Source organism: Ammospiza nelsoni, chromosome 1 (assembly GCF_027579445.1).
Source record: "Ammospiza nelsoni isolate bAmmNel1 chromosome 1, bAmmNel1.pri, whole genome shotgun sequence".
Taxonomy (NCBI): Eukaryota; Metazoa; Chordata; class Aves; order Passeriformes; family Passerellidae; genus Ammospiza; species Ammospiza nelsoni.
The window spans coordinates 57,805,725-57,822,654 of NC_080633.1; the positions used below are offsets into that span (position 1 = coordinate 57,805,725).

The following is a 16,930-nucleotide window of genomic DNA, read 5'->3' on the forward strand; positions in this document are numbered from 1 at the left end:
GATTAGTCTAATGATACCCACTGAAAGAGTAACTCCAGTAACATTATCATCTATACGAAGGCAAAACAATAATTGAAATTTCCCAGCTCCCTTTTTGAAGAGTAATCCTTTCTGAAGGGATTGGAAGTACCCTGAAAGGAGTACCAATATTTAGTTAATGATTACAGATACCAGATGTCAGTTAAAGTCAATAGAAGTATGGTCTTGGCAAGACTGAAATCAAGCAACCTTATTTTTATTTTGACTTGGGAACATAACTTTTAATGAATGGCTTATAAAAACTTCAGCAGAAATAATGGGGTTATTTCAGGAATGGAGCTAAAAGAAAAACATTGCAAAAATCTTGGAAAGAAAATGCAATGTCTTAAGCAAGAAATCCGAGTGCTCATATGCTTTAGCAAAATGGTAAGAGAAATCAGGATGTATTTGTTTCAGGGCAGAGTTGCTCTTTTGTTGTCTGTGAAAAAGCTAATTGAATCTTTCTCTTAAGTACAGTGGAGCCCATTAAAGTGGAACCCATAAATGCCAATTTCTCAGATAATTTTGTGTGAAACCAGCATGTTCCATATATTGAGAAACATCTCAAGGTGTTAGTTCATGAGGGAGATTATTTTGTGTTGACAGTGTTCCTTCTGCTGACCTTGCGTTAACCTTGGTTGGTAGAGGGGTGCCTACCCAGACTGTAGGACTTGAAGTAGTAGGAGACCAAATATATAATGTAGAGAAACAGAAAAATGAAAGCTGGAGGATGTGGATAGAAGGAAATCTATTGGATGTGTGAATTCATTGCCATTTCTTCTCTGGAGTGAGGAACTAATTTTAAAGCCCTAATTTTTAGGACAGTTGTTATATTCTGTGTCTCTTATGATAGTATGTGGTTTCTATGTCATGATACTAATAACTATAGTGATACTGTGGAGAGTGGTAGGAAATTAGTGGTGGGAAATCCACAGTCCCTCTTATATTTGAGGGACTGAGATATATTTCTGTCTGGTTTACAACTAAGATAATATGTTGTGCTAAGACTAGTGTACACATTTGCCAGAGCTTTCTTCTGGGATTTCATGTAGGGAGCAGAGGGAGAAGACAGGGGAAAAGAGTACGGCTTGTTCTCTAACTGTTCCTTAATTCTGTAGTGGCGAGACTGTAGGTGCTATTACTGTCATCTGTGCATATAAGGGCGAAAGGGCACACAGGCAAAGTGGTGCAGGCAAGGACTTGAGATTATTTGGAAATGCCAGGGTTGTGACAGTATCAGCATGTCATAGTTTTTGTAGTTTGTCAGCTGAAAGGCAGTGAAAGTAATGCTGTATTTTTTTAGAGGTGTGCCAGAGCAGGTCAGTAGAGCTATAGGTTAATGCAATTTCTATTTCAATAAGGAATAGATTAAGTGTAACATGTCATGGAAGGTTCCACACAACCTTTACAAAGTAATTCCTTTTGCATTTCATAAATTCCTGTCTCAACTACTGGAGATTTTTTGAGGGAGTCAGTAAAGTAATAAAAAAGTTATTTTATTCTATATTCAAAACCTTTATATGTAGTGCAATTATCAAGTGTTTTTAGGGAAACTAGAAAGGGTAGGGGAGAAATCATTATGTGTGTTAAAGAGTAATAATGATGAAACACTATACCAAGATTCGACTGTTAAACGAAATCTCCTTAAATGTTTAACATCCACATGTCTGAGATGAAAACTAGGTTTGCAGCAACCGATGGTCTTATTTAGAACCAGCTCTTACCAGAGTCTTCTGACTATTCCCTTTAAAGTATGGGGTTTTTTTTCCCCTCTTGTTTTAATTGTGTTACTTTTCCTCTAGGAGATGGGATTGCCAGGGAAAGTAGTCCATTTATTAACTGTGCAGAATTGGGCAGAGGAAGCATGTATGAAGGAAAGAATATGGCTCTCTTTGAGGTAAGTTAAATACTCCAAAAACATATTTTACATTTAATGGAGATGAGCAATCACCTGTTTACTTTCTGTCTTAAAATTTAGTGGCAGAGAAAATGAGTTTTAATAACTTTTTCATAGTTTGGTTCCTGCTAACATTCCATTTCAGTGTATTTGAATGGTATATAGGCAAGAACAGTAAATATTGGTGTGCATTAATGTGAAGATATGAAATAAGTCTTCGTGCTTTTAAAGTTTTGGGCTAGGATCTTGACATTGTTAGACAAAGCTACTGGAAGTCAAATGTATTTTTTAAAGAAAGCAGTATTCAGTTTTAAGAGGATTAGCAAAATAATTTGTTCAACGGGGGAATTTTTGTTACAAAGCAAAGCTAAAAAACAAATTTGCAAGCCATGACTTAGTTGTATTATCCAACTACAATGTAGAGCACACCATAGCAATTTCTAATGTAAATTTATTAATGGACATTTCATACCTTTTTAACCAACTGAATTATTACAATCAAATTACTGAAAAAAGTGTATTAATTGAGTACTTTTAAGGGCACCTTTTGCAATTAAGTAGTATTTCTAGTAAAAACCTTAATTGCTGTGCTCTAGCAGCGTCAACTAGTCTTGCTCTGATGCTTGCTGTTAACAAAAACAAGGTGCTTCCAACAGTGTTTAGCCACCTTACTGTTGCATTCTTCTCAATTTTTTCTTGTTGTTCTCTTACATTTTTCTCTTCTTCCTTTCAAATATCTTTGTACAGAGGACATGGTTTTTCGTCTCACCTGTGCATGACCCAAATAATGTATATTTACTATTTTTCACTGTTCTAGAGAAAATTTTGCTAAGGATCAAACTAATGTTGATCATTAATTGTCTTTTTGTCATGTATGCAATATCTTAGTATTTTTTGACAGGAATGATGGTTTTAAAGTTCTGTAATTGAATTTTTCTCCTTTAAGCTCTATTCCATAAAGCCATTTCCAAAACTTTATGTGGTTCAAATTAGTTGCTGTATTCCTCAGTGATGATAATTTGGCCACAGCTGCTTTTTGTCCCGAATCTGTTATTTTGAAACATGGCTCACATTAAATCAACTGATATAAAACCATTATTTTTACGTATCTCAAGTTATAGATATTGCTGTTAACAGCATCACGTTGAAACCCTTCTAGTGACTGCATCACTGCTGATGTTGTGGTGAATTTTTTTGCTACTATGTATGTTTCAGAGTAAGTTTCCTATAATCTTGTTTTTCTTGTGTTTTCAGATGTGAGAGTTGTATAAACTGTTAAAAAGAAGTTTGACTATTATGACCATTATCATTACCTAATCTCCCATACTTTACTTCTTGTCTGTGTTTGTCACCCTGTTCTCTTGTCTTCTTTCCAGTGTTCAAGATTTTGTATTTAATTGAATTCTCCTGGATCCATTTTTCTTGGAAATCTAATGTTGTGTATTCTTCTGGATTGTATGATATGTTTTAGCATGCTTTTGTTTTGTAGCAGTAAAGAAAGATGGGCTGACTTCTGTGTCAGGTGCTGTTACATATGTGCAATTATATGTAATAGATGTGTAGGTATTTTCAACAAGTTAACACTTTGGAAGTAGTATGCCTGGTGTAAGAAAATATGTAAGCCTGCGGCACTAGACTTCAGAGAGGTACTTAAGTACTTTAGTGCTTGAAAAATCATTTGAAGTCACTTTCTAAACACAAGCAAGGTGCTGGAAAAACTCATGTGCTGGAAAAACTAAAATGACCCAACTTTACCAGTACAATACACTAAAGACTGTGCTGTGATGAAAATAGATTTTTGAAATTACAGTGGAATTTCTCTAGGTTTTCCTTATATTCGAGCTGCATATTGTAAGGTAGCGTAAAAATATTAAAGAAATGGTGCAACATAGCCATGTAGAGTTAAACTTCTAGAAATTATAGAGCCTTCTTGTTGGTTGAAAGCTGACTGGTATTCTGTCATGCTAATTTTTTTATTTGGCTGAATCAGGGCTGATCTGTTGAGTATGTTTGAAGCACTATCTAAAACGATGACTTAAAAAGAAAATTTATTTAATAAATGCAGTGTTCTTCAAAACCCAACAGGAAGAAATGGATAGTAACCCCATGGTGTCATCTCTTCTGAATAAACTAGCAAACTACACTAATCTGACTCAAGGAGTGGTGGAACATGAAGCAGATGAAGACAGCAAACGAAAGGAAGTGAAGGTATTTAGATTTCTAATAATTTATCGAGATAAAGCTAGCTATAAGAGGTGTATTTTTCAACCGGAAAAGAGAATATGTGGGCACCTAAAAATGGGAGTGAGGTTTGTAATACCATGTTTAGAACGGAAGCATTTTTGCAGGACTTGTGTTAATTTGATGTTCTTGTTAGTATGTTTTAGCAAAACTGTGCTGTAAAACCTGTAGGTAAAACATGTGCAAAGCTAGGATCTGAAACGTGGAGTATACCCAGTTTTTTCTTCCTTTCTTTTCTTCCTCCTTGTGAACTTGTGCAAGCATCAGTACTTGTTACCTACCTCTAATGAGCATACAGTAGGACTTTTTGCAGGTTTATTAATATATTTTAACTGCCTAGGTTTTTAGGTAGTTATATTAAGGCAAATTTGAGATGAAACAGGTCACTCTTTTAATTCTATAAGCATATTTGCCCCTCTTAACATGGTAGTAGTTTTTTTGAGTAGCTGTCTTAGTTTTGTATGTTGGAGTAAGTATTTTTAAAACTTAATGGATGCATTCCAAGAAAACACTTTGTCGCAAACATCAAAAATATTGTACTTGGGGGAGGGGAAATCATATGCTCTGTGTGACACATTGCTAAACACACTTGCTAGAAGTGAGCTGAATTCTTCAAGGTTTGTCTGTCTACTGGATACCCAAAATGTGTATCTGTGTCTGTAGAAGTGGAATGTATGCAATAGTTGGAGTCTGCAGTGGCATGTTGGATTGATCCCTCTGTTAGCAGAGGCTGATTTTGAAGGAGAAAGCTTGGAATAAAGCATGTGACCTGACAGAGTATAAGAACGTATAGGCAAGGGAAGAATGATGAGCTGCATGGTGAGCATGGCGACTGAAACTAAGAAAATAAAGGTGGATGCTGGGAAGAGACAGTGCTGGTAGTCACCTGTCTTTGTGTAGGAGAAGGGGTCCTGCTACTGAATTTATATGCTGAGCTATGAAGAGAAGTACATGAGAATGAGAAAAAGGAAAATGAGCCCAGAGCAGAAAAGACAGAGATAAAAATACATTTGAAAATAAGCTTAGAACAGCAGCTCATTTGATTGGAATAGAGCTTTGAGTGGAAGTTGGTACCAGGACAGTGGGCAAGGGTCAGAGATAAAGTCCAGCTGTTTGTTTAACTTTTTCCTTATCCTGCATTTGTTCATGAGTGTGCTTTCTTTCTGTTTGTATAGTTGTGCTTGATCTATATTTGTTTCATCTCATTTGAAGATAAACTTCAGATGTGAGAAAAGTAATACTGATCATCTCACACTTTCCTTACTGTGAACCCCTTTGTCTGTTCAGCTGCTGTGTAGAGGTTTTTGTCAATGCAGCACCATATTACTCCCTCTGGAACTGACTATGAACAAATGAACATCATGTCTTTGCTTGCACTTGGTCTTGTTTGTGCTCCATGTGGTGTCCTGATAACACAATTTTTATGTATGTGTCTTAATTTCATTTCTGAAATTGTGATAGTTAAGTAGTAGCCTGTCAGAGTAGCATTTTAATGGTGTGATTGAGACAGTGGAGCTGATGCTGCACATGGATATCGCCCAAGATGCTAAAAATAAAAAATGCAGTCTAAATGGCATTCTATGGTTTCTTATAAATACTTGGATATTTAGTGTTTTCTTAATAATTTTGATAACTTAAATCAATTGCCATTTTTCACAGCCCAAGTTGTGATTTAAGACTATCTTGTGTAACTGGAAAGCTACTGTGTATAACTGTTGATTTTAACTAGATTATTTCAAAGCCCGTTTTCTCTTCATAAATGTAGACAACTGAAACTTTAGTGATGAAACCTGAATGCTTTTGTGTATGTCTTGACCTATGATGATCACTAGCAAATAAAAAGTGCACATATACTATGTTGTGACAGGTTTTGCAGTTTTTGAAAAAAAGAAATTGTAGTCAGCTCTGCATTACTTCACGCTCTGTCTTAATACCTTGTCTGTCTTTTTTTAAAATTAAAATTACTATTGAATATAATTTTTTGTGCCAGCTTTGTGGCAATTTGTGATCAACTTTTTGCAGAATATAAATGATATTTTTATTATGGCAGTAATTTATCTTTAACCTGTAACTTTAGCCTGTAACTGGTATTTCAGAAAAAGTTTGTAAAGTGTTATGACCAACAGATAAAGGGCCATCCTGTCCCTATCAAGGTGTGGCCCTAATTCCTGTGGAACAAGAGAGTTTGTTATCACAAATATTTTTCTCTCTTTTCAGGAATTTTTCTTTATTAATAGCACATGAATATTTGCAAAGCTGGACACTCCGAAGCTACCATTCATTTTCACTTGGCGTTTGTTCACGGACCATTTGTGATAAGTGTTTGTGGAATAAAGTGTTTATAGATTTAAATTTTGTAGTGCAAAGGAATTGAATTGATGTTCTCGCTTTGTTTCCAGGGTCCACGAATGGGCACCTTTATTGGTGTATATCTTCCCTGTTTGCAAAACATCTTGGGAGTTATCCTGTTCCTGCGTTTAACATGGATTGTAGGAACAGCTGGAGTTCTTGAGTCTTTCATCATTGTGTTCATGTGTTGTGCTTGTGTAAGTTAACCTTATTTTATTTCTTTTTTAAACTCCTGTCCAAATCCTCTGTTGAAGGAGTACTGACACCTTCTAATGTATGAGTATCAGGGAAAAAATAACCATATTTAATAATACTGGTAAAATTGTACTGGTATTTAACCAGTATGGTTCAATTGAGAGAAATGGGTTATATATATAAGCAGTGGGTGTCACCTGTCAGTCTAACCTGTACGGACATTCTTTTGAGTTGATCAAAGTAAGCTTTTTTAAAGTTTTATATGAGTTTTATTAAATCAGCCTTTAGCAAATATTTCATTATTAACTTAGAGATCTGAAGTGTTCTGCTTTTTTCAATTTCAGAACAAACTGAATAATAAACTATAAATCAAATTCCACAGCATTGCATCTATAAAGTAATTTTTTAGAATATGAGATCTTTACTAGATGTTGTCATAATAATGTTACAATTAGTTTTCACTACTTTTTAAATTGAAATAATGAACATACTATTTTAAGTATATGCAATAGTCTATATTCTTCCAGTTCTTTAAAGACTATGTCAAGTGTAAGTTAACTAAATCTTCTGCCTGAAAAGTTGAGTACTTGAGTTGCATGAATATCTCAAATTAAACATCTTGGGGTGAAAAAAAATCTAGTTACATTTGATTACTGTTTTGCCCAATCTTTAAAAAAAAACCCTCCAAAACTCTGGTATTTTAAATTTCCTCTATTTCATCTTTCCACAGACTATGCTAACTGCAATTTCAATGAGTGCTATAGCAACAAATGGCGTAGTTCCAGGTAATGAAGAATTTTATCTTACATGGCAAATTCTTAAATAATGGAAGTTTAAATCTGGGATAAGAAATTCTTATCATTCTCAAATATCAGAAGTAATGCTTTTGTATCAAATGCATTTTTTCTTTTAATTGATTTTAAAAATAACTTTTTAATGTGAGATGCAGTCTTTAAGACTGGGTCTTCTGGGAATTACAATCTGCAGCACATCTTTGTCATCAGTCATTTGATCCTATTTTAATCAAAGATAAGATGTTATAAATTGAATTAATGGAGACTGGTCTTTACGCAAAGCAAATTTCTTTACAAATAAGGGTACTACTTTTCTCTCTCCTGAACTTTCCTACATTCCAGCTAAACCCTGGTGTTAGTTGTCTTGTTTTCTGCAAGAATAGTAACTGGTCTCATGGCAAAAATATTTTTCTGCACAAACACTCTAGGTTCTGCCCATCTCAAATGTTCAGGATAGATTGATAAATTGATTCTGCTTCATAAAGTAAAAGATTTTTTTTTTTAGTTGCAAAATCAATTAGCTCTTGAAGCTCTTACCCTTTTTAGTTTCTCAGCACAATAATTGATAGAACTCAGATATTGGTATGAACTCTGAACTTATACTGAAGTTGTTGGGCTATAATAATAGTAAAAGCTATAATTTGTGAAGGATGTAGAGTAACTGTATTATAATTGTATTTCATGGATCCAGTACCATATATGAAATAAAAAATCAATAGACAATTTTGTTTAAAATACTCATGTTTTATAATAAAATTGAGTTATTCAAATCAGTGCGCAGATAACTAAAATGTTCTGCTCTATGGTCATATTTTTAAAGTTCATTTTAATGGTTTTGTTTAATATCTCTCACAGACTTTGAAGCCTACAGTTCTTACATGAGACAGGTCTTAATTTTCACTTTTTTTGTTGTTGGTGCCAGTTTCTTAGAGAAATGATGCTTGTCCTGAATATATGGAGAAGGCAGGAAGCACAGATAAGAACCCAGGACTGAAGGAGACCTTTATTTTGCTTTTATATGCAAGAGCATTCATTATATTTAGTAAAAGGATTGGTGATGCATTATAATATCTTTCTTTGTTTCTCATTCATTCAGATTGAAAACACTGAAGTCTGTGGAACAGACTGCCCAGGTGAATGGTGGAATCACCATCCTTGGAAGTGTTCAAAAAACAAGGAGGTGTGGTGCTTAGGGACAGGGTGTAGTGGTGGACTCAGTAGTGTTGGATCAATGATAGGACTTAATGATCTTGGAGGTCTTTTCCAAATTCAGTGATTCTATGAAAAACAGCTTTAGACTTTTCACATTGATATATGTTATTTAAAATTGCACACATCTTTCCTCTGTCTCTTTCTTCCCGCAAGCAGGACAAAAATCATTAATTTAAGAGTAGATGGAGAGGGAACCAGAGAGAAGAGTTTGCCTTGAGGTAGTTGGTTGACATTCTAAATGAAAGAGATGATCTTGAAATTTAGAGCCTTATTAAAAGGCAAATAGGGCAATGGAAATAGGATGGTGGTGGTGTAGTTTATGACTTAAAGAAAGATGATGCATACTTATAGGAAGTAAGAGTGAGAAGAATTGAAGAACTCAGGCTAAAAGTGAATTTTTTATATGTGGACAAAGAAAAGCAATCCCTTCCCAATACCTTTAAACAGTACTAAAAAACTGTGAACTCTAGTGAAAGTGGCAATGGTTTAGTATACAGAAAATAGAAAGAATCAGTAGAAAAGAATCTGTTTTGTCCTTGTCTCATAAAGCAATTATTTTGGAAATTGTATTGTTTGATAGGGAATAGCTTAAGGTTAGAAGCTAAAAATTCATTCATATCTATTTATACCTCTATATCCTTTTCTAATTTACTTCTGTTAACTTGTGGAATTTTTCCTCTTCTTTCTTCGGTCTTCGCTTTCTATTCCACAGACTGTGCATATGGGGATATTAATCTTGAAATGTGCATTCTAACTATCTATATGGTATAGACATTGGTTACAGTCTAGTCATGAGTATGTCAGTGGAGGAACATGCAGTAGTTATCTTGATTATGTTGACTGAATGATTCAAATTTTTGCTCTCTACTGCCATCCCTTATCTGAAGTACTGGAAGTGTTTTGTTTGTTTGTTTTGTTTTATTTCTTTGGTTTTTGTGTTTTTTTTTTTTTTTTTTTTTTTTTTTTTTTTTGTTAAATTCACAGCTGGAGGCTCTTACTACATGATTTCAAGATCTTTAGGGCCAGAGTTTGGTGGAGCAGTGGGACTTTGTTTCTACTTGGGTACAACTTTTGCAGGAGCAATGTACATTCTTGGTACCATTGAAATTTTATTGGTAAGTACTAGTATTTATTAAGACTAAATGTATTTGGGCTGTTTCAGAATATTACTGATGAATTTTCTTAATGGTCTAAAATGCATTCTAGTTTGGTGATCGTTAATGTTTTGACACTACATTTTAGGATGTTGATATTTATTCTTACTCATGATTATTTGAGGAAGTTAAATTCTTATCAGTAATACAAAAATAAATTAAATGCTATTTGATGTATGTTTATTTTATATAATTTGTGAACCAAGCAGAAATATTCTCTTTCCAAATAATAGGTGGAAAGCATTAGCAGGGTACTCACTGCTGCTTAGTGAAAAGTTGTGGAGAACATGAAGGGCATATTGATGAGACAATAATAATCTATCACACTTCCTCATTTCCGAACTACTGGCTTTGAATTTTCATATATTTGCAAAGATGCTGTGGAATTCTGCCTGTGTGGCTACTATGTCTTTGTTCATCCAGGAGGTGCCAATAATTGGTCATCAAATCAGAAACTAAATATATGCACAGAAGATACTTAAGAATTCTTTCTTGTTACTTACTATGATCCGTGTAATCAAATCCAGGGTTTTTTTACATTTAAATTAGAGATAGTAGTCAGAAATGCTTGCTTGTATGATCTGATCTGGCTTGTTGTCTGATCTATAGCAGTAACACAAGCACATGTTCAATTGTGAATTGAATTTGGTGCACTGTTCTCCCTATTAGAGGGTCATGCTGGGTTTGTGTTGCTAATAAAAATGTACAAGATCTAGCTACAGAATTTGAAGTAAAATGCTGCCCAGGATATCTGTCAAAGACCTCAGAATAGACCCCTGACATAGCCACAAGGCATGAGTACTGCTTTTTCTTTCATTGGGGCATGGATTATTTGGAGAAACAGAAATCAGTCATCTGCCTATGGTTTTCCCTGGCAAGGCTTTGAACAGCAGGGCAACAAAATCCACAAGAAAATCTTCTGGAGTACCTCCATAGAGAGCCTGAAACTTCTGCAATGTCACAGTATAGGGTTTTTTAACAATATATACTTTATCTGTAATAATTTTTTTTTAGTTTGCTTCCTTTTTCTTCCATGATGATGTGACAATTTTCATATCTTCCAGCATTCTAGTAAATAGTAATTTACTAAAATTTAATTTAAGAAAATTCTGGTAAATTATTGTCTATGTCTATTTTTGGATTTTGCTTATGAATGCATCACGTCAGTCTCCTGTTCAAAGTTTCTTCCTGCCTTTAGAAATTATATTATTGAAAAATAGTCATTTGAGCAGTTTTTTTGAAGGACTGGAGTTGCCTCAAGCCCTAATATTCAAGCCCTGGTAGCTGAACAGAGAGGGGTGTTTTTAGGGGTGCTAGAAGAAGGCATATAGATATTGTTGTGTAGTGTAGTACACGAATGTCTTAGAACTAGATCAGTTTGTCTTCTCACACACATTTGTCAGTATAAATGCTATTAACAGTTTTCAACTTCTTTTCAGGTAGAGCACACCAAAATTTAAGAAAGAGAGATCTGTGCGAGAATCTTGTTTGAAATTGCGGTAGTTGGAAATGTGTGGTTTAGCACATGACAAAACTTCTTCACAATAATTGTAAATTGTGCTCTTGCAACTTTTGATTAAAATTTTATGAAGTATTGTATAGGGTCTATAATACTGAAAAAATTTTTAGTTTATTATACTTTTGTTTGTTTCTTCATATTTTGTTTCAATCAGTGGAAGTCCTGTTTATGGTGTGGGTTTTTTCTTTTATTTTTGTTGTGGTCTACTTCCTTCCACCACCAAATTCCTTAGCTGTTTTCCCCATTTGGCAGACACATGAATTAGAGGAGTGGAAGATCTTTAATAGGAGATAAGAAGCTGGAGCAAAAGTTGTATCCTATTCTTAATCCTTGTTTTTCTTTACTCTCACCCTTTTCCTTCCTTTATCTCTAGAGTTTCTCAATGCCCAAATTATATGGCTAAACTCATTTGTGAAAGCAAAACTGGTATAGAAGGTTAGATTTTATAGTTCAAGTAAATGATTTAATAAAATGTTCATTATTACATGTATGATAGTTCACCATATTTCTTGCAGACCTATATTTCTCCAAGTGCTGCTATATTTAAAGTGGCAGATGCTGGTGAAGAAACAGAGGCTATACTGAACAACATGAGAGTCTATGGAACGTGTATTGTCATTCTGATGGCCATAGTAGTTTTTGTGGGAGTAAAGTATGTCAACAAGCTTGCACTGGTTTTCCTTGCCTGTGTGATTCTTTCCATCATTGCCATATATGCTGGAGTTATTAAGACTGCTTTTGATCCACCTGACTTTCCGTAAGTGCAATATTGACTTGTGTGGGTTATTTAAAAGAAAAAAAGTGTGGGGAGGGAATAGCTACTGTAATCATTTCATGTTTTAAGCTAAATTTCAAAATACAAACACATTGTTTTCAGTGGTAGCTTTCTGTAGTTTAAATACCAATGTGGTCATTTGATATTCTGAGAAATATTCACATATCTGAATATTTCTCTCATTTTTCATAAGATATGGTAACTCTAGAAAATGTTCTTTGGTGCTTAAAATTTGGCTGTTATTTCATCCATACCCAAGAAGCAAGAAGGTCCGTTTTCCTGGCAGTAAATGTAACTGCTTTATCTAAAGATTTTAACTAAAAACCTGTAAAATAAAGTAAAAAGGTCAAGAAACCATTGTCGCTATTAAGCATTGTTATAAAAAACCCATAAATTTAAACTTTCTGTGTTATGAAGAAATTTTAGAAACTTCCATTTCTCCCTACTTAAAAATGACACATTGAAATGTTTAAATTCACTTGTGTTTGTGAAGGCTTTCCCATTAATAAAATAAAATGTTATTATTATGCATGCTTCTCAAGGTCCTTGATGTGCTTAATTCTTAGCTCAGTAGGAGTTACTTCTTCACTCCAGTTATTAGCTGCAATTTACTTTACCCAGTTATATGAGTTGCATTTTTGTGCATATTTTTCTGTTGAAAGACGAAACAAAGTTAAATTGCTTAAGACATGATCAGAATAGGCTGATAACTTCAGTCTTGTGTGGCACTTCATAGTAAGAGTTATCCTTTGTTGTATGATTGTTACAAATTCAATATTACTTTGAAGTGTTGGTAATTACTGCTCTAATTGACCATTAGAGCAGTACTTGTGGATTGTTCTGTAGCATTGTTTTCCGTGTAATATGTAAAACTTTGACCTATTTCTGAATAAAACTTATGTTTCTTACACTAACTTCCAGCAGGGCAATAGTAATATCTTTTTGTGACCTGTATAAGTAAAAGAGAGTTTGTGTGGATATGTAGCATAGGTGAGACTCATTACCAAGTTCCTGGAGGTTTTATATGTGGCTGCTACTGTAATATTAATGTATTGGGGGGAAAATATAAAGTGTTTATTTTCCACTAAATATAATGGTTTACATTTAGAGTCTGCCTCAAAATGAGAAGCTCAAGTGGGGTCTTGTGTAATGGTAAGACTGATCTGATGACAGTCGTTAAAAAAACCCAAACAAAACACTTCCACTTAGCTGGTTAGTTAGGTTGATATCACTAATTTCCATTAAGTTTGTCCATTGTGTAGGTGGTAAAATAGTTTACCTCAAGATTTCCCAGTTGAATCAAACTGAAAGAAGTTTCCATTGCTTGTATTATTTGACCCTGCTGCTATTGAGTCATCAAATCAGTAGCAATTAAAAAGAAAACTAAGCAAGGCAAGTGACAAGATGATCTCTTTAGCAACAGTTTTCTGTTAAATCTGCTCAAATTCCATGAGATGCAATACCTTGAAGCTGTGCTGTTGTATCTGCCTAACCCTCATTTTATATTTGATGTTCCTTCTTTTGTCTTCAAAGATCTATATCATTAAATTTTTAAGCAAGCCTGGAATCTTAAACATCTTTTGTATAGTTTAACAAAGAAATATACCTAGATCCTTAATGTACTCTGCTGGTAGGAATTTGCTTTTGACAGCTGTTCAGACTTTTCTCTTTCATTCCTTAAAAAAAAAATTGCTTCCCAATACATGATTCTTTAATTTGTACTCCCATCACTGTTGTCATATTTGGCTGTTTAATCTTCCTGGCTTATTTCCTACCTTTTGGATTGTAATTGTTTTGGGGATCATCTAAAGTTTTCAGTTGCTTGAAAAGGAAGAGAATGGTTTACTTGTTTAAACTCACTTTTATATTTTCTTCATCAGACTCATTTTTAAATTAAGTTTATAAAGTATTTCTTAATTTTACTTCTTTCTTGTAGGGCTGAATGCATCATAATTGCTGTTATGTAGTAGTCAAGCTGCTTAAATTGATTATGCTTTACCATAAAGAAGAAATATTTGATCCCTTTTTTAAAGACTGTTGATGATAGTTTTAGATGTAGAAACTATATACTGTTTTAGTAGATGTAGTATAGGCCTTAAGGTAGATAGTGTAAATAACAAGTTTCTGAAGAAGTCTAATGGACAAAAAATGGCATCATTCACAGCCTTGTATTGAAGGAACACTGACTTTATTTTTCTTTTTTATAGTATCTGTCTCCTTGGAAACCGTACATTGTCAAAACGCAGCTTTGATGTCTGTGCCAAATTTACTGAAATCAATAATGAAACAAAGACTACCCCTTTGTGGCTCCTGTTCTGTGATAGTTCTTTGCTTAATGCTACATGTGATGACTACTTTAGTCTCAATAATGTAACAGAAATTCAAGGAATTCCAGGAATAATGAGTGGAGTTCTAACTGGTAAGTTGGAAGGCACAGTTAATTTGACATTATTAATTTGGCCAATGGCTGGTCAGTAATATAGCGGTCTAGTCTGTTACTGTTTCTTTACCCCTAGTCTGTGTGAAAGATTACTACCTTGAGAATGCATCTTCCTATAAAAGAACCTGGTTTTAGAATCTTAGTATCAAGTGCTTTAATTTGGGGGTAATTGGAGTTTTATAGGTACTCTTTCAAAAGCCATTGTTCAATCAAAAAGGTGATAAAGTGCTCATCACAGCTTTTTTTTTAAAATGTGTATGCCAAACACACATTTCAATAAGCCGTTCATAATATTTTCAAACTCTACTGAGAGGGAACTGGTTTCCACTTCACAGGTGGTGCAATGAGAGTGAAGTTCTGTGGATTGTCCAATGTGTACAAGTTAGTGATTGAATTAGGGAAGAGCAGTCTACAATGTATAGATTTTATTCTCTTTACAGATCTGTATGGTTGTGGCAGCTTGGAATTCAGATTGCATCAAGTCATAGGATTCATCTTAAATGTGTAATAATTTGTATTGTACACACACAAATAATGTCTCTGGGAATGAAATGGATACTCTGATACCTCTGCTTTGCCTTTCCTTAAAATAAAGTTTGATTCATATAAATATGCTACATAGGCACATTAGACAGTCACTGCTGCAACAGTACTCCAGTTGAAAATATCACATATAAAGTGTACAAATACATTAAAAGATACTTCTCTGAATCAAAATTTGTGGCTATTAAAAAATAATTTACTCAATAAAAAATGAAATTATTTGCTTGTTGCAAGGAATGTAACTTAGAGTTTATTCTCTGAATTTTATGATTTATCATATGCATATCTACAATTTTTCATTAATAATTTTGTACTTTCTGCCCCAGCTCACAAGTTAGCTGTATGTTACAATTTTTTGTTACCCTGTAAGATTTAAATTGTTCTTTTGCTTTTTGGAGGTTTCCAGCTGAGTACTATTTTTTTCCTTTGTTCCATTCATTGTTTAGTGTTTCATTCAACAAGCAATCCTGTATAAAAGTATATTTTGCTAATTTATTCTCACATAATGTTAAGATCTCTAAAGACCAAGAGTCTGCTGAAAGCTCATTGTCAGCAACACGCTTTCCACTATTCACTGCTCTTTGCTTACCTGTAGTGAATTTCATCAATTCCATTATGTTTACTCATGGAATCTGATACATTTTTGTTTAGTTTTGTTTTTTTAAAGTTCCTTGCAGCTGTTTTTCCTTCTACAACTTTGAATTAACTGAGAATTGCCAGCAGGCTCTCATCTTGGTACTAGCTCCTATTTTTGGGCTGTTTGAGTGTACTGATAGCACTGACATCCTGATGGTCATTCTTATAGAAGTTTCCTGGTGGCTGTTCTTCATTACAAAGCTGTACTTCCATTTACTTTTACCTGTTGTTTTCTGTCTTTGAACTGTTTTTTTTAATCCATGTGAGGAGATTTCCTCTTATTCAATGTCTCGTGTAGATTCCTTGGGTGAGAAATATTTTAATAACATGGGCAATATAGATGGACTGATTCAAGTGGATTGCCTTCATTTATGTTTACCTCAAGGAATTTGAATACTTCTGACAATTTTCTTTTGCAAAAGCTGAGTTGAGGTTTCCCCAGTTTTTCAAAACTAAAGAAAAACTGTGAATAACTACTAAGTTTTGTCAGAAATAAAAAATAACTTCCCTGTTTATTGCCTCTATCAACTGCTGTTTTTGCTATTGACTGTTCCTGTAGAGATGCTGCTCATGAGTCCTTAGTTTTTGTGTCTCCCTGAAACACTTTTAAATTAAAGAAATGGCCTTCCATTTGTCCTTGGGTATCAATACTATTTCATGTCAACCTCAGGTATTTCAGTGTTCTTGGAGATTTCAGGCTGAGTACTGCTTTTCCTGCTTTTGAAAATATGTGCTCTGCTTCTGTTCACTGATTAACATTTCTCTGAACAAGAGCTATTCCATATCAATGCATTTCACTATCCTAGTTACACCTAATGCTAAAAGAAGGTGTCTTACTTGCTGAGTGTGAGCACACATTCTGATATCTAGCATAAGCTTGAGCTCTCGTGGCAGAGAATTCTCAAGGAGAATTTTCTTTCACTTGATGAATTTTCTGCCTCGTGTGAAGACTTTGAAGCTGCAGGCTCTGGACATTAAAGTTTCTTGAGCTGTGACTGGGAATATTCAGATGCCATGACTGTCTCAGGAAGTGTGCTAAGTCCTCACACCATTTATTGGGCACTCATATAGAATAAGTATTCATCCCTTATATACCTTCTGTGAGTGTTGTCCTGACAATAATAAATCATTCTGAAAGTGGCTGACTAAATAGGCCT

The 16,930-nt window shown here is 34.2% G+C and overlaps 1 protein-coding gene across 4 annotated transcripts in view; it reads left to right on the forward strand.

Annotated features, from left to right (window-relative positions):
- The window catches only part of SLC12A7 (solute carrier family 12 member 7), a 119,543-nt gene that overhangs the window by 51,433 nt on the left and 51,180 nt on the right, over positions 1 to 16,930 (forward strand). For all 4 annotated transcript variants that reach the window (XM_059475159.1, XM_059475176.1, XM_059475151.1 and 1 more), the window contains exons 2-8: positions 1,821 to 1,915; positions 4,001 to 4,123; positions 6,556 to 6,702; positions 7,431 to 7,485; positions 9,691 to 9,821; positions 11,895 to 12,136; positions 14,362 to 14,573. In XM_059475159.1, coding sequence (XP_059331142.1) covers positions 1,883 to 1,915; positions 4,001 to 4,123; positions 6,556 to 6,702; positions 7,431 to 7,485; positions 9,691 to 9,821; positions 11,895 to 12,136; positions 14,362 to 14,573 — 943 coding nt within the window. In that variant the 5' untranslated portion in view covers positions 1,821 to 1,882. The remainder of the gene's footprint in view (positions 1 to 1,820; positions 1,916 to 4,000; positions 4,124 to 6,555; positions 6,703 to 7,430; positions 7,486 to 9,690; positions 9,822 to 11,894; positions 12,137 to 14,361; positions 14,574 to 16,930) is intronic.